Consider the following 17,507-nt stretch of genomic DNA (forward strand, 5'->3'; position numbering starts at 1 on the left):
GAGATAATGTCCCGTCTCTTGACGAACATTATTTAACGGACTTTTTCTGAAATGAAACGAATATGTAAATTTTTATGCAAATTTCGAAAAGCCTTTTTGATATTAGTATGCAAAGCCTCACTAGCTTTTAGAAGTGAACGTTTAGATGTTGCGATAACTGTCATTTCCTTCTTTGAGGTAGCAAAAATGAGCATTTGGTTACAAATGACGTCGTTTCGACGTTGCAAAGAAAACTCAACGACTAAATGCCTAATATAGTGACGACGTGGCTAATTAACTTTCAGGGAACTAGTAGTCGGGAGATATTAACAAGTCGTCCTGGATTCAAAGCACAGGAATTTTCAGCTCGAATCGGGAGCATTACACGATATGCTGGCGACGAAATTATCACAAAATGTGTAACCTTTGCCCTTCGTCTCTCCATCAAATTTTAAATCTATTTGATCGCGAACGTCTGGAATGATAGAATCTGTAATATTTGCCGCTGTTAAGTCCTGTGGTCTTTTCGAATTACGTCCTTCCCAGAACTAGTTAATTTAAAACCGTGTAGCCTTTGAAGTCTAAAAAACATCCTGACAATCTCGTTCCATGAATATTTCAAAGTCTGAACCCTGGAAACAGATTTCAAGCCCGACAAATTGATAGTTTTATTTTCTCAAAGAAGTAAGCTTTCATTTCGTAATATTGTGTAAATTCGAGTCGCACATTCGAGTTTAGAGAAAAATGCATCATATTACTCAGCGATGCAAATTTGAATTAAAATTTCCGTCGAGAGAGGCACGCAGAGAGTAAGAGAATAATAAATTAATTTCGAAATTTCTAATTTATCATAGAAATGGAAACGACGGTGAAGTACGACGAGAAATTCTCCCTTTGCTGCGATAAATAAGCTTTTTTTATTCAAGCATGCTTCTGTCTTGAAACATTTTACGAGAATGCTGTAAAATCGAAAAGTAGCAGAGAAAAAAAATCTTAAAATTCCTCACCCTAATGTACTTTGGCGTTGCTCCGAACGAAGTAGTCAAAACTTAAAATGTCATTACGGCAAATCCCTTCCTCATATCGGCTTAGCATGGTCGGCACGAACTCGCGCGTGGCCTTTTCCTATCCCTTCGAGCTCCCCTCTTCTTAGACGACCCAGGAATTTCAGCAACCGCAGCGAAATATTTGTGTCGGGCATATAACAAATTTAATCTCTTGTTTGCACTTATTCCAGCCGCGATCTTAATTTTTCCGATTTTCTACGTCACAATGCATCGTCCCTCTCGCCCCATAAAGTTTTTCCTCTAATTAAATAATTACAAACGAGCCAAATCTTCGGCTCTGTTTATTTGCGATGGGAGCAACCGGAAACATCAGTTGCGCTTTTAATCTCTCCTTTGGGACGGTTTTAACCGATGATTTCGTGTGCTTTTTTCACGGCTAGTTCCATATGATGACTCAACTGGGACCGGATTGGAGTGCTATTTTGAAAAAAAATCCGGTAAATATTTGCCCAGGGTAACTTTCTCGATAAATATGGAGGTTGGCACCGGCTACCCAAACATTTGCTTAGGGTAATGCTGTAAAGTAACCGTTTCGTCTAACTTTCCGGTGTTTACATCATAAATTCTTGCTTAAGTCTTAATTTCGTATTCATACGTGACTCACACACCGGATTTGCCCGGAGTCGTCCGGGAGATGTAACTCACCTGAATGTCGAGGAGGTTAATGGAGCGTAGAGATTAGGGTAATTGTCGAAATTGCGGTCTTAATTTAATCGTTTTTAATTAAACTTTGAGTTTAAGGGATTTTGATCAGTTCATAACGGCCGGATTTGATTAAAAGGGGCAAAAGTGGCCACGGTCCACGTTTACCCTTAACGTGCATTTATTAAATTAAATGGCTTCACCGGAGTTTGAAAATATTTATTTGAATAAGAGTTGCGGTAACTTTTTCCTGCGAAACTTTGTTCAATCACACATCTCTCAGCTTAATTGCATTGACAGTTCGACCTGGTGGCGGCATTTAGAATGTCGTTCCGATTGCGTTTGGCGCCCCCACATCCTCTACATAATAGAAGCAATTAAGATACCGCCGTTGATGCAACTTCGAAACTTCATTACGCAGCTCTAACAACAAGATCTCGGCATATTCGTGTTGTTAATCGACGTCATCTCACGTACATCTCTTTGGAGTGATAAATGCCAGCAGTCGAGATGGATTCTCACCCCGTAAGTCGTCCAGAAACCGTAGTTATTAATCTCTCGCCAAAACATATCCTCGCGGCAATAACAATTTCTGCAAACTTTCCTAATATAGATTAGTTTCGCGCTGGTTTCGCCTTGATCAACTCGATCCCAAGAATGTTTCGCCGCAAATAACGATTCTCCAGCCTTTTAACGTAATAAAATACTTGCTCTCTCGTAGTCAAATTACTTTAAGAAATTTTCTTTGAGAGACGTAAATGGAATTCAATTTCGACGAGACAAAGGAAGCCGTTTTACTTTAAAAAGCGGGTAAACAAAATTGTGATTACCGGAGGTTTTATTAGCACAATAGTGTTTTGATTAATTGTTACTATTGTGTTTATCCCGAGCCTTCCCCCAGGCCTGTGGTCACGGTGTTGGCTTCCGGATCTTCCGCCGATAAGAGACTGTAGGTGTGTCGTGCGTGCCCGCTCCAGATTATCCCCCGACATATGAGGGTCGAGTTTGTTATCCCGAGCGGCACACTTCCTCCCCAGGGACCCCAAGATTGCCAAAGTTGGGAAGCCTCCGCACTGTCCAATATATACGGCCTGAAACATCAAACTTTTCCTCACCAAAGAAAATATACGTCAGTGGACACGCCTCTTCTTAAAGCTTGACGGCTTCCAAATTTATCGCAGGACATAACCGTAGCCACCACCTGTTCCATGCATCCATGGAAGCAAACAGAAAGTTTTGCTGTATTTTGTTGGATAATCACAATCAGCGAATATCGATAATTTCTTAGTTTATCCAAACGGGAATTTGCTTAATCAAGTTTGCATATTGCAGAGATGGGATGAGATGCAAATATTGCCATCGAATTGAGGAAAATTTGATACCGGCTTTAGGAGTTTCGCTAGACTGTCTTGAAACTAGTAAATTTAATCCTCGAGAGATCGTGAAGCGTTGCATGTATTGCAATATGTATTCTCAGTTTGACCTTTACATGTGACAAAATGTGGAGGCGGGACACAAATAATTCACAAGATCGATACACAATAACAAGTTTTTAACAAGCTTAAAACTTACATCGTCTTTCTACATTAACTTCATGCACTATAAGTCCGAGAAAATGAGAAAAAGTCATCGCGAAGACATTCCTTTTTAACTATCCACTTTATTCTCAATAAATACAATAAAATAAAACTAAATAAAACCTATTCGTACCGCGGAGAGTACTTTAAAACCATCTTCATTCTTTGAATCAATAACTTGAAAGTAGTGTCTCTGAGGTTCTTTCTTTTACTCCACACTTCCACTTCTTTTTTCAATCTTCCTAGTTCTAATTTCGTGTTGAGATATTCTAGAACGCCAGGTGCTTTGAAGGAATTCTTCAGATCTTGAAACTTTTGGTATCGTTCTTTAGCTACTTTCATCGCAACATATCCTTGGTCAAGATTCGAATCTAATTTAATAATATCTTGTTCCACCATTTTAATAGCTTTGCCAAGACTCTGTTTTTCACTTGCTTTCTTCTGTAAAACTTGCTTGATTTGACTTAGCTGCAAATTCCCCTTTCCCGCCATCTGTTTGAGTTCCATCAACATATAAACATGACTTTCTATCTTTTCCACCAAATGAAGATTTTCAATTCTGAGGTTCTCAACATCAATCTCATTTAAATTTTCTCCAATTAGTCGTTTATAAGCTAGAGTTGCGCTAAGTTTGCTTGCCTGTACTCTGAGAGAACTGTATCGTAGTCTAAATTTATCAGTTGAAACGTGCGTTTTTCTGGACCATTCGTTCATAATATGAACGAACTTCTGGAAAGTGAATTCTTCACAATATTGTTTGTATTTTTCGAAGTCTGTTGTGGCCTTTAAGATTTCCTGTTGCTTCATTTCGCAGTCTTCAAGCTGAGCTGCTAGTCCAAATTTGAATTTCTTCAGATTGGAGCGGATTGCTTCCACTTTCGCTTCCATTTCTTCGTTAGCTCTCAACACCATGTTCAACTTCTGGTTTAGACTAATTTTGTCTTTATCAAAGGCCTGATATAGACTTGACGGCGGCGATGAAAGAATTGATTGTTTATGCGGGAGTCTTAAACCAGACACACGAAATTCCGGATTGTTTTTTTCTAAAAACTTCCTAAAAACTCCATTCTCTGAAGCCAACCTTCTGATAATAACTTGAAGAGTTGTGGCATGTGCCACGAGTTCGTCATCAGTGAGCGCCTCTAGAGGCTTTTCTGAAGACGGCTGACTTTTGAAGACTGATTCGCGTCTAATCCCTGAGCTTCTTAAAAATGTACTGTCTTTAGAATCTTTATGGGATTGGAAGAAATCGTCGGATTTCAACATTTTTGTGTAAAAAAATTGACGTAAAAAATATGACGTTTGACAATGTTGTTTGGGCAACCATCCAACCACAAGCTCTAATTAAAGCTTAATGTTGGAGAAAATTCCGGAAACTCTGGGCAGACACATAGTCATCAACATTAAGCTTAACACAGCGTCTTACTGGAACTGATAACGAAAAGTGCATCTGGCAAGAATGCAACTGTGTAATTACAATCAAGGTAATCCTTACATAATTGCATTCGCGTGACAATGGCTTGGCAAGAGTTTTGAGGTTAAAGAGGAATCATGACTGGAAGAAAGAAGTACGTTTTGAGCAAGTTCATAAAGAAAATACGCCCGGCGCATCCACCATATTTTAACAGATATTATAATTATTTTTTTTTTATATTTGTTACTTCCTTTGTGGACATTTGCCGAAGTTTGCTTAATACTTTCGAGTGCTCGCCTTTGTGTATTTTAGCAACGTGAAGAGACCGGTAATGTGTGCTGCTTATGAATTGATGAAGCTCTCGTTTAGCCTCCAGGAAACGAGAAACGTCCGGTTTGTTTCGAAAATGTTACGTAATATCATCATATTAGCCAATAATGCCCCATTTTGGCATGACCTGTGCCACTTTCCTGCAATTACCATAACCGAGGAGGAAATTAACCTCCAACGCCACATTCAACTCGAATTACATCGGTTGCTAAAGATAAAAATAAACACATTTCAAATTATTGTTCTAAGTTCCCGATTCTGCGCGCTGATTAATATTCATTTTTGCTCCATGAATTTATGATTGTAAACTTTTTTTTCGTGTTTTTTCTCCGGTCAATACGAAGCAAGGAAGACATTGCGATTCGGGTTGGCTTGGCGCGAGTTAGTGAGCACTAAAATAAGATGTTCGAGCCCCACGTGCTCTGCGGCCGAACTGCCCCCAAGGGACGGACCGTGGGGGTTCGCCACCCCCGCCGCCCTGTGGACGGCTGCCGCCGCGGAACGTACGGACCGACATTCATCACCGTCTCTCTAAGTAATTGGAATTTCGCAAATATCACAGCTGCTGGCAGTCGGTCTATGCATGACGTGTAAATTATGCGCTTATTATACAAGAGTTAATTTGCGCTCACAGACAGATAGAGCTTAGGCGGTGGCGGTTGTTTAATGAAGTTGGAGGAAAATGGATGAACGATTTCGCAAGAAAAACTTTTCCGAAAAGTATTGAATTTTACCCGCACATTGTGTTTTTGTTGACTTTGTTCAGTGTGCGGCTATTATATGACGAGTTCAAACAATTGTTCGCAATAAATACTTCATTACCGTCATTAACGATGGATTGGACAAAAAATAGCGACAACTTCATAAAAGTAGTATAAAATGTAAAATTTGCGCACTAATGCTATTGCTTTGTACGGTATTATTATCATTAATTTAGGACGCAACCGTGCGCAAATTCGATGTATGTCACAGTCAAAATGGCTCCACTCCACTGCGCCTCAAATTCAAAGAGAAATCCGTGATCGGATAATTGTAAACGCAACAGCAACTCTCCTCATGTTTGTGTCGAAAGTTAAAAGAATAAACTTCAAACACGACTGTTTGTTCCATTATAGAAACTTAAAATTTAATTTTTCGACTTTCTTTTAAGTGATACAGCGTCGGAATATCAAAGAGCCGCCACGCGATGACTGCTCGAAAGAATAAAACGCGAACAATGTAACAGTACTTCTCTCAAATTCATATTGCATTCTCCAAACGTAATAACATAAAATGGTGAAATTCGTATTTCCCGATGATGATATTAAAAGTAGTTATTTCAGAGCTCAATGGTTGGGAGAAATTACAAAACACGTTCCTTTTCCCTTAAGACTCGAGGCATATTTTATTACAGAATTCCCCATATTCAATCATCGTACAATCACATTGATATTTGATTCGAATCGCGAGAGGGAAAACAGAGATGGAATGGGGCGATTTCATGGCAAATTTAGGCTCACAACTGTCGGGTTATTACCTTCGGCATAATCAAAGGGAGATTTATGTCTTTATCAATCAAGGAGAAAAATTGGAACGGAGTCGATTCTCTCAAAATATTAGAAACGAAAGAAATCGGTTATTAATTCAAATTTCGAAACCCTCCGTTAGGGATCCGTTCTACTGACACAATTTCTTCCTTTCCGGTCAGCGAAAGTCATCTTGTTAATTCCTGACCGGAGTCAAAGTCGCTGCAGTGAAATATCTGCAACGTTATTAGATACAAAAGCGATAACCGCAAGATGTCGAAACGGTCAACTGCAGTCAAACCGTCTTTCAAGACGCTTTTCCATCGCGGAATAATAAATTCAACTGCAATTTTTCAGAGGAAGGTTTCATATTTTCGCCACCTTTCACAACAAATCGTAGACGAGCTGGACTCCCGGGAAAACATTAATAATCCGGGAAGAAAATTTAGATGGTTTGTACACTAAACTGACACAAAGACTTTAATGGGGTTAATAAAATATGTATTGTAGAGAGGAAAGAATGCAATTTGAAATTGAAATGAGAAAAAAAGATTGATGAATTCTGCAAAAAGAAAAATGAAGTAGTTAGTGTCCAGAATTTTCCGTAAAATTTAGGTTTTCTAGAATTATGTTGTGAATTAGTAATTTTGGCGCTAGCAGCCGAACCGAAACTGTTGGCAATATTTTTCAAGTTTCCCAACTCTGGAAGACTTTAAAGGCCTCTAAAGTTACCAACGTCCAAAACTTGTTGAACTCTGTTAAAATTCCAATAAAAAACAGAGAATTTCCGCCATTAAGAATTCAAATGTAATCAGTTTTTTACCAATCTGGGTCACATTAAATATCAAGTGGTTTGTCATTAAATCATAATTGGACAGAGAATCCTCGAAATTCGTTTAAAACATTAATAAATCAAACAATCGTTGTAAACAAGTATTTTTTGTGGCGCGTATTTCCATAACTGATTTTAATCCCCTGTGATTTTAATACATAATAACAAAATATTTGCTTTAGTTGGAAAATGTAAAACTGGCCATCCCGCGTTTGTTAGTGTCAAACTGCCCCAAACTCTTGCGTAAAACTCCCCTTTTTCCCTTCACCGCCCCTCAACCCCATTAATTCCGCTCCCCGAGCCGTGCAATTCTAATCACAGTGGGTCATTTGAAAAACCCATGTAATTACAGCCGGTAATTCTCGTACACGATTACAATACATAAATAATGAACCAATTTAAATGTTTAATGAAAGCTTTGTTACCGGCCGTTCGCACCTCCGACGCCCCTTTCCATGGCAAAAACTAGAGACTTAAAATTTCATTGCGAAAACATCCCTTAATTAGGGGCGCTCACACTGTCGAAATCAATTAAACGAAATACCTAGCATCGAAAAGAAAAAAAGCGACGCGTCTCTTGAAAAATTATGAATCGGTGCGCGCCGGCTTCCTCCGACACCGACGTCGCCGTCGTCCTCGTTCAGTTCGCCGCCAACTTCGCAGGCGTCGGGACGCAAAGCGTCGAGGCTAAACGTGCGCGATAGCATGTGAATGCGAAGTCCAGACGCGACGAATCTGTGTGTGTTGGCAGAACTGATTAGGTTTCTCACAGGTGAGAGGAAGTCCCTAAAAGAACTTCCACGACGAGAAGAATTTAATTAAATCGGCAATTTTTAATCCAGCCGTGGGTGGTTTAAGGTGTTGTCGGCTCAAAGCAACGCTGAAAAGACCAATCTCTATGAATAAAGCCTGTTTCTGTTAATTACATGTTTTGTTTAATTAAATTGGCTTTTCATTTAATGGTTCGTTGCACATTTTGATGAGGATTTTGTGAAGTTCTGAACCATTCACCGACTCTTGAATTAACCCTCGTCGGTTGCTTTTTCGGATTGGCTTTGGCGGGAATGACCACAAGTTCAGATTGTGACATTTTGACCAGATTTTGATTTTAACAGACCTTGTTTGCTCTAATCGAGTTTAAATTGTGTTTATTTGGTTATTGTTTATTCACTATAAATTTGCTAAATAGGATTCCGTTTTGATTAACCCTGTTCCAAATTAAACTGTAATGAGTCTACTAATGAACGTTTGTTTGTTTTAAACGAAAGAGCCTTTCAATAAACATTTATTCTTTCAATTTTATTTATTCAGTGTTTATGTCAAATAACAGGTTATAAATTGTAGGTCATTAATGTGTTGACTTATCATTTATTCATTTCTCTGATGGAACATTTTATTTCATGTTTGATCATGATCTTATACCACTAAGACTTTATTAACCAAATATTCTACCCTTCAAACTAATCAACGACTTCAATCAAATATAACTTGCACATTAAACACTCAAATTAAATTAACTATATTCAACGTCAAACGTGAAATATTTATATTTATATTAAACATTTATATTCCTGAATCGACTATTATATCCCAAATTTATTACACCAAAATGATTAATTGAGTTTTTTGTATTTACCGACATTTTTTATAAAAGGTAAAACTCGAATTGTTTTAAAAATTCATTCGTGAAGTGATTGTTTCTGTTGCATATTTAAGCGGTTTTTGTGGTACTTCTATTTTCAATTCGGTTTTGGGAAATACTGTTATTGAATTGACTTGCTTTTATTTATAGCTGTCTGCTAATGAAAGAGGACGTATCATTGAATTATTCATGCAGAAGAAACGCCGCAATTTGTATGTGTTGTTGAAATGATTTTTATTTTTTGTCGCAACAAGTGTATTTTAAGCGCGTCAAACAAAAAATTATTAAAAATTTGTAAAATATCCAACTCTTTAATAAAACGAGCAAATATCTAAACATCCACGGATATTATTTGAAATCTCAGAGCAGATGAAAATTGGCGTTTTACTTAAAGTGTAATCTCTTAAAATTGGGTTATCAACAAGGAGCATGCTTTTTTACTTGGTTTAAGTTTTCCAAAGTCTAGTATAATAAAGCTTTTACAACGATCTCTTTGTTTGGAATTCCTGGTATTTTCAGGGTGCATTTCTTTGAAGTATACTTTGTGCAACTAACCGTTTTTAATACTCCTTTTAAAACCCCGCAGTGTACACAGTTATCTTAGATAAACAGGAATGGGACAGTACGGGCTATAAAATTTTCATTCCATCCCGACGATTCCTGTAACTTTCACTTTGCATTATTACGTGTTTATATTTTAGCTTTTAAAGTGATGAAATAATTTTGTTTGCTTTTCATTATTCATATTTGATAGTGGGCAGCGTAAAAATAATCAAAACAAATTTCAGTTTTTACGTAATGTAAATTAAGCAAAACATTTCTCTTCCTTTCAGGAGCGGATTGGTGGTGCCAGCGTCGCGACGCACTTCCCTCCAAGGTAAGTAAAGCCGTAAACCTCGATCGACTCCATTTACAGTTGTACTAATTCGAATTTACGAGCACGCCCATTTGCATGTCCTAATTCCGCATTGATACGTCCCTGATTTACGTCCCTTTGCCAGGATCGGGGCAATTTTTCCGTCGGAATCAGACCGTAATAGTGAATTTGTAAACACGCTAGTTAAGTAGATGCGGCTTTCAACTTACATGGATCAATAGCGTGTTAAATTATGAGTTCGGAAGGATTAAGATAGATTTACGATAGGATTAAATTTCGGTGCAGAAGTTTTCGTATGATATAAGCAGAGAAAAACGGTCTTCCTCGTGATGTTGAGCGCAACAAGACAATCCTAGCTGTGATTGTAATCGAGTTAAACTATCATAAATCTCATCGGGTTACCGTTATTAGCATAATAAACTCAATCAGCAATTTGAATATAATTCAAGGGTATGCCTTAACACCTGATTCCGTATGCATGGATCTTCCAAAGCTCGATCATATTAAGCGTGAAGTCGTAAACTCCAAATATTAGATTCCTCCGGATCCAATCGCGATCTAATGTGAAACGACATCGTGTTAGACTATGCTAATGAAAATCGGTCATAGCCACAACCGCCATTTTTCCGGGTTTCCGGATCGATTCCGGTCATTTTTCATCGCGGTTTTTGTCCTGACGCTGCAGTGGTGTGATGCGTATGATGGTGGCCACAAAACCTTATAATGCTATTAGCTTGCAATTTTTTAACATTGCAACTAATAAAAATCGGAGATGAATTTTTTTTACATTTTTGGACAGGTCTCTGGTGAAGTTACAAATGTAGCCATGTCTGTTTGAACACGTCCTTCTGTTGAATGTTTTATCATCGCTCCATAAATTCCACCTTTTCGTGGATTTCCTGCACACTTTCCTTCCCCAAGTAGCCCCACTTTTTGGACTGTTCTCTGCGTTCACCCAAGACTTGTTAGTACCCCATAATAGTGGTAAACGAAGGTCGACCTGGGTCTCAGTGGCACAGTTGTTGTAAGTGAGAACGGTTGGAAATTCACAGTTGACCTGGTGTGTTCATTAATCATGCGATGAAACCGTTTCCCGGTAATGAAAAACGGTGCGCTTTATCATCTGTTTTGTGGTTCACTTGCAATTCTGGAATTTAATTTGACGAAAAAAAGACACCTGTGCGAGTTCCCTGCGAGGTGCAAAAATCCACTGTGAATAAAATAAAGCGTCGTCTATTAAAGAGCTTTAAAACTTGGAGAAACATCATGGAGTCAAACTCATACGTTGGAAAAGTTCAAGCGACATCCGTGGAAAAAGTAGGACACGTTGGAACGGGAAACATGGGAAGAGGAAAAGGATGGAGAGAAGGGAATGGAGGAACTCTTAAATGCCGTTATATACATCCGCATTGTGTATTTGCCCGGAGAAGTTTAAAGCCCTTTTAATAGCTCATTAAACTTTCTTACATCGATTCGTGTTTTGTACCTGTCTCGAAACGGGATTGAGATACAGAGTGGACGATAAAAGGAAGTTTCGGGGAACTTCTAGCACTTTCCCTTTATGGAAAGTTACAACGATATTCCTGTTTTAAAACGTAATCAATATAATTCCCACACAACAATTTTTCGTCTTGTTTTAATAATTCCAGCTGTTCCAACTCGCCAAACAATTAAAAAAGGACTCACAAACACAATACCGTCGCGTGAGTCCCCGATGTAATTAGTTTTTGAAAATCGTGAAGCGAACACGACAAAAGACTCATTTTTGTGGGAGCTCGTTAAAACATTCTTAATGAATCCATGGAAGCGATAATGTTTAAAATAAGTTGATGGTTCTTTGATCCCGTTATTTAGTAGGAGGGTGTTCCATAAATACGACGCTCGTAATTTGTGGTCGGTTTAAGTTGCATTTTGCATTTATTAAGATTCTTCGATTCAGATGAAAGGAAGTTGGGAGTTAGTCGCGATAATTTTAGCTCATTTCAGCCGTGAAATATTACTCCGTATGCTGAGTTAAGATAATTAATGACGATTTGTCACAGAGAGGAAGGAATGAAAGAATAATAATTGTGATTTAGAGAATATGATTAATTTGACTATTTTTCATTATAAACTGTATTTTGCTCCACCGTAAAATTCGTTTCATTAAAAATTCGATTATCCAGCCTCCATGTGGAGGAAGCGACGGATGCATCTAAACCTTTTCATTTAACGAGCGCCATGTATAGACTTAGGAAGTCGTTTAAATTTTCGATAACGCCTCCTCGAGCAATTTTATCTAAATTGGAGAGTGCGTATCTGATAAAATATCGAATCTTGGAAGTAGGGCATACACTGGGTCAGTCACCACTTGCCTAATCCACACTCGCTCCGTTATTGTTTCGGCAATATCGACGTTCCCGGAGTCACCCGGAGTCGACCCTTTCAAATATCCCTTTCATCTTATCTTTGCCTTCGTCGCAAACCAACACATTTCAAGAGTACGACTTAATTGCTTCGTTAAAAGAATCATTCTCCATCCAATTTAAAAGAAAAACAACGCCAACTTTTTAATCCACTTAGAACGTACATAATGGAATCTGCCCCCAAAAACTAATTTTCCTAATCTTTGTAAAGTTAAATGGTTTTGCATTTTATTTAAATATGAATCGAGACACACGGCGGGATTTTTAATTGCACTTCTTTTTAGAGACTGAAATATTGGGGGTCGTAAACTGATAGATTTTTGGGTAATTTATGGCTTCGCGCAGCAATAAAATAAAATGCTGAAATCTTGCCTTCGAAAATCGCCCACTGAAATTTCAGCTCACGTGAAATATATTTCGGTATTGAGTCGCAACAGCGAATTTCAACGAACGTTTTTACACGAAACAAGTCTTTCTATTGCTATTTTTATTTCACTGCGACCGTGCGATAACTCCCCAAAAGCACAGTTTACATAAAAAAATAATTAGAGAAAACCACCGCAGTTAATTACTTTCATTTCGTTTTTCACTGTTGATTTGCTCTATCGGAAATAATTTCTAGATGTCAGATGTCTTTTCACCTGACACATGCCGCTCCCGAAACTCGACAATTAAAATTCCTTCGTCGTCCTTTTGTGACGATTCCGTCACGACGCTTGTGTACAAAGCTCGTTATTCTTTTCTTCATGAACATTAATCAATCTGCTTAGAGCCTTTTGAAATCTAGCTAATGCTCCTGAACGCCTCAAACTTTCATGATATTAACGTCGAAACGGATCTCCGGCTAGTAACACTGTAGTTACACCGTGTTCTAGAACGCTGAATAAATGATTAGGGATGGGAGGGATTAAAATTTGAGCGGACTTTGCAATTGAAACCGATGCCGGGACGAAACCGGAATGCAAGAAGCCGGAAAAATCGCCTCGGGGCCGGTAAATTAGATCTTTAATAACAACCCAACTTGTAGAATATTTCGAAAAATTAGTTAGTTTCGAAGACAATGCATTTCCGGGCCCCCATTGTCTCCTTTAATAAATTTGTATGGCTCGTGGCCGCAAAGCTCGTCATTATTGAATTAAATTATAAACCGAAAGCCGCCTCCATTTCAGCACTTCACTCGAATGTTGTGTACTTTCGTGGAGATCCTGCGTAATCGATGTGAAAGTGCTTCATTTGAGGATAGAGCTTTCGCAGCTTAAGGAAAGCTTAGTTGTGAGGAGCTTTAGAGGGTTCGGTTTTTCCTTCTCGAAGCCGGAGGTCGACCAATTAGACGAAAATTCTCTCGAAACAAAAATCGAGAAATTTCAGCGCGGGACATTGTTGCCATGATTCATGAGGTCTTTTGTTGGGGCGCTTTGTTGGGGCTTGCACATATTCCGGGTAATCATTTCTATGACAAAAATTACCTGGGGATAAATTTTCTCGGGATTAATTAAGGACACGTCAATCTTTATGAGTCGATAAAACAAAGTTTGGAAGAAAACCGAAACGCCTTGACCTTTCAAAGTCGCTGTTTTCGTCGTAATCACGGGAAATCCGTGTTTCTCAAATTAAAATTCCAAAGCAACACCGTTAAAAGGGGTCGCATTTTTAATAAAGTATCAATCGCGAAGGGTTGTGATATTAAATACCGAAAGTTCTGCGAGCTTTTTGTCGCGGAAAGTGACTTCCTGAGGGCATTGTTCTTCCTTCGTGGTCTTAATGGGAGCGTCACGGTCGCGAGAATATGCGCTGTTTGTTCAAATGACAGCCTTTATTGATGGTGGTTCATTATCGTAAGTTTCCTGAAGGTGACACCGACTAATTGTGTTTATCTGGAAAACTGACCATAAATAAAATATTTAACCACCTTTCATACCTTTGTTTGGTTATGACGTCACAAAGGCGCTATTTTTAACGAGTAACGATAGCGACGGTCGATAATAAGTGTTAAGAAAGTTCTAGAGATAAGTGCTTAGGGACAACTGACGAAGCAAACAAAAGAGATTCTAATTGGCTCATTACATGCAATATGACATTTATGAATAAATTAGAATGCAGTTTTTATCGATCGGTTATTGTAAAACATTTCGCCGCCTGTCAGCTCCAAAAAGAAAATTTTAATCATCGATAACAGTTTCGATAAAACCGGAATTGTTTCTGACGTGAAAATTTCGGATTAATTTCTAGATGAGGGATGTCTGAAAGCCGTTCCTAAACCAATAAACAAAATTCTTTCGCGCAAATCTCTTTTACTACAACGTCTGTGCAGAGAATTGAAGCTGAATTTTTCATGGTCCCTCAAGAGCCTTAATTATAGAGCAGCATCTCGGCTGTTGAAAATAAATTATTAACTTTCTCGCATTGCTTCGTTGATGACTGGTTAGTAGAAGAGCTCGCGGATTAAACAGGTTTAAAGATGGGATTCTACATAACCTACATTTTCTTAATCATCTAGTTGTAATTGCTTTTGCTACGTCGGTACCAGTGGCCTCTTTTCAAAGAGCTGAAACAATAGAAACCTGTAATTTCATGCATGATGGATTTATTCAACAAAAGACCATTCAGAGAGACATCGGTTTTAAATCGGAAAGCTCGTAAATATGGAGACTCATATCGATTTACAATTACGCTACAACCCGTCGCTTTTACCCCAAAAAATCGAAGCGAAATTAAGTTTGCCGATCTTCCTCGATGGATGATTTACAAACAAATGAATTTATTATGGAAATTCTAATGGCAAAAGACGGATATGAACGTAGGTGTAGATAAAACTGGAAAAATATTACACAACTGTGACGTCAAACCGAACCATAATTTCAAAAAAAGACACGTATTCAAATTTCCCGCCCCACAAAACATCCACAAATGGAATAATTAATATAATGCCGCCCCAAGTTGGAAGTGAATTCCATTTAACATTACACAAGAAAACCAATTAATACCAAGTCTAATTTAACATTTAGTCGTAACGGTCGTTCTTGTGAGTCCGGTCGAAATTTACTTAAGAGGCTTAATAAATTTCTAATTAGAAGGGAGACCATTGACCAAAACTCCCACACGCAACATATTCAATTGCACCAATTTTCTTAATTGACTCTCAAATTAAAACTTACAAATTAATGGTTTCGCTCAAAACTACGCATTACAGCCACGACACACTTTTCGCCTTGGTCGTAAACTTTTAACGCCCACTAATAAATTCCAAGATAAGACGTGTTGGGCTAAATACTGATCTGCACGTTACAATAAAAAAAAGTTTATTTTTGTTTAACAATTGTAAAGTATATGTGGCTCTTTTGTTTGCATATTGTGATGTTATTCCCTTTTATTTGCTAATAAAAAACGTAATTGCGGTCGTAAATGTTTTCAAACAAATTATTGGAGAGTTAAAAGTGTGCAGTTGCGTATTCACGTTTTATGAAGCGCGTTGAAGTAGAGTGTATTATTTCAAATTAATTATTACAGTAGGTAACAAAACAATGGCAATTAAAGGGCCGGAACCAAAGGAAACCATGTCGCGTCATAATAGCTATGTCAACTGAAATTCCCTACTGTAATTGGCAGCTTAAACACCACTCGGAAACTCAATTGACGAAATTCGAACGCCACGAAAATGGCGTCGATCCAACATATTAAACACCCCCGTATCAAATTCCCCGCAATTATCAACTGTTTGTTTACCCAGAAATTGGCAGTAACCATTAGTGTCGAGTGGCGGGGGTGGCGATTGAGTTAAAAGAGACAAAAAGTCAAACTAGCAGCAAAAATATTGCGATATAACCCGGCGCATCCACCATTTCCACACTTTATATTTCCGAGAAGTATTTCAATAATTTAATGGTTCTTGGGTTGTTACATAAATGTGATAGTACATTTGAGTTTTTTTCTATCTTGTCGGCTTGAAAAAGTACCATCAAATAATGAGTGGGCAGTCAACAATGCACGCGAGATGCAATCGCCCGAACCTGCTTAATGCAGCGGCAACAATGCACGTAAAACACACGATTATTCGAGTTATTTAGCACAAATTCTCTGAATGAAATCGTATTACCATATTTCAGTGTAATTAATGTGAAGAGCAGGGTTTTAATTATGTTAACAAGAACCGCTTGACTGCCGGAGGCTTTAGTTGCTGCCAACAGCACCATAAACACAAACGCCACTTTCAATTTCGGGAAAAATTCTTTTGCTCATGATGATTAGGGTTATTTTAGCACCACAATCTCAAAATTGTCTTAAACGCGCCAATAACCGATAAAAATCGATCTATCTTAATTTTTTATGGACACCCCCACCGCCCCGGATTTACGGCAGGTAATAAACTTCGTTATAAAATTAACAAATTGTGGTAGATTTCTTTATGGGTGCGCTATAATTTTTTATGAGATGCCATCATTACGTGAGGTTGTAAAAGTGTGTAATTAATACTCTGTTTGGATATGGAACCGGTGAAAGGAAAGCGGGAGCAATAAGTGTAAAACAAATTTATTTTTTTATAGGGTCGGAATTGTTTTATTCAAAGTTTTCCTTCCCGCTGCTGCATCGATAGATAAGCGCCTGTTTCCTGGCGCGCTTCGCGTCTTGTCAGCTTCTTCTCGAGCCTTTATCTTGTTATTTTGTTGTTTGTTGCCATATTTCGCACGTAAAAAATACATAAAGTTCGAAAACGAAGCACAGTTTCGCTCGTTAGAAGCCAGATTTATGGCGGCGAGAGAAAGAGGTTTTGCGGCGAGGGACAGTCATAATTAGAAAGAGGATGACCGGTGCAGATCTTAATTTATTTGAAGAAAATTTGAGTCGGGCCGTAAAAATTTCTCCGACTTCCATCCCCATTTCCTTCTCTTATTTCTTCGCAAACAGCAACCAATTAGATTTAATAAGCTTCGTATTACCACCGTAAAATCCAGGAATCCCGGCGTACGCCTACACCCCATTTTCGCCCCAAATAAAACACGTCTTCGCCCTAATTACACCAAAAGTGGCATTTAACGAATCCCAACTCACCCTTTGCGACAGTACTTATCTATTAACTGTTGGTCGCAATAAATCAGCGTCGAATGAAGGATGTAGCATCACGGAATTCATAAATTAGCCCAACATAAATCCGATATCGCAATCTCAGAGACGCACCTTCATAAATACGAACGGTCACAGCATTTCCATTTCGAAAGCGGCCTCTATTTCATTGCGACATT

General features: G+C 38.3%; 2 protein-coding genes across 4 annotated transcripts in view; one reads left to right on the top strand and one right to left on the bottom strand.

Annotated features, from left to right (window-relative positions):
• Positions 1–3,388: 3,388 nt before the first annotated feature.
• Positions 3,389–4,531, bottom strand: LOC148169670 (cilia- and flagella-associated protein 263-like). The gene has a single exon (XM_088044218.1). It carries the CDS (start codon positions 4,529–4,531, stop codon positions 3,389–3,391), a length of 1,143 nt encoding a protein of 380 aa, XP_087900344.1.
• A 3,470-nt stretch (positions 4,532–8,001) lies between these two features.
• The window catches only part of Ten-a (Teneurin-a transmembrane protein), a 117,967-nt gene continuing 108,461 nt past the window's right edge, over positions 8,002–17,507 (top strand). For all 3 annotated transcript variants that reach the window (XM_088044292.1, XM_088044293.1, XM_088044294.1), the window contains exons 1-2: positions 8,002–8,118; positions 9,822–9,865. The gene's annotated coding sequence lies outside the window, so the exon portion shown is untranslated. The remainder of the gene's footprint in view (positions 8,119–9,821; positions 9,866–17,507) is intronic.

The sequence above is a fragment of the Gnatocerus cornutus genome, chromosome 8 (genome assembly GCF_029298725.1).
Source record: "Gnatocerus cornutus isolate USDA-ARS CGAHR chromosome 8, icGnaCorn1.1, whole genome shotgun sequence".
NCBI lineage: Eukaryota > Metazoa > Arthropoda > Insecta > Coleoptera > Tenebrionidae > Gnatocerus > Gnatocerus cornutus.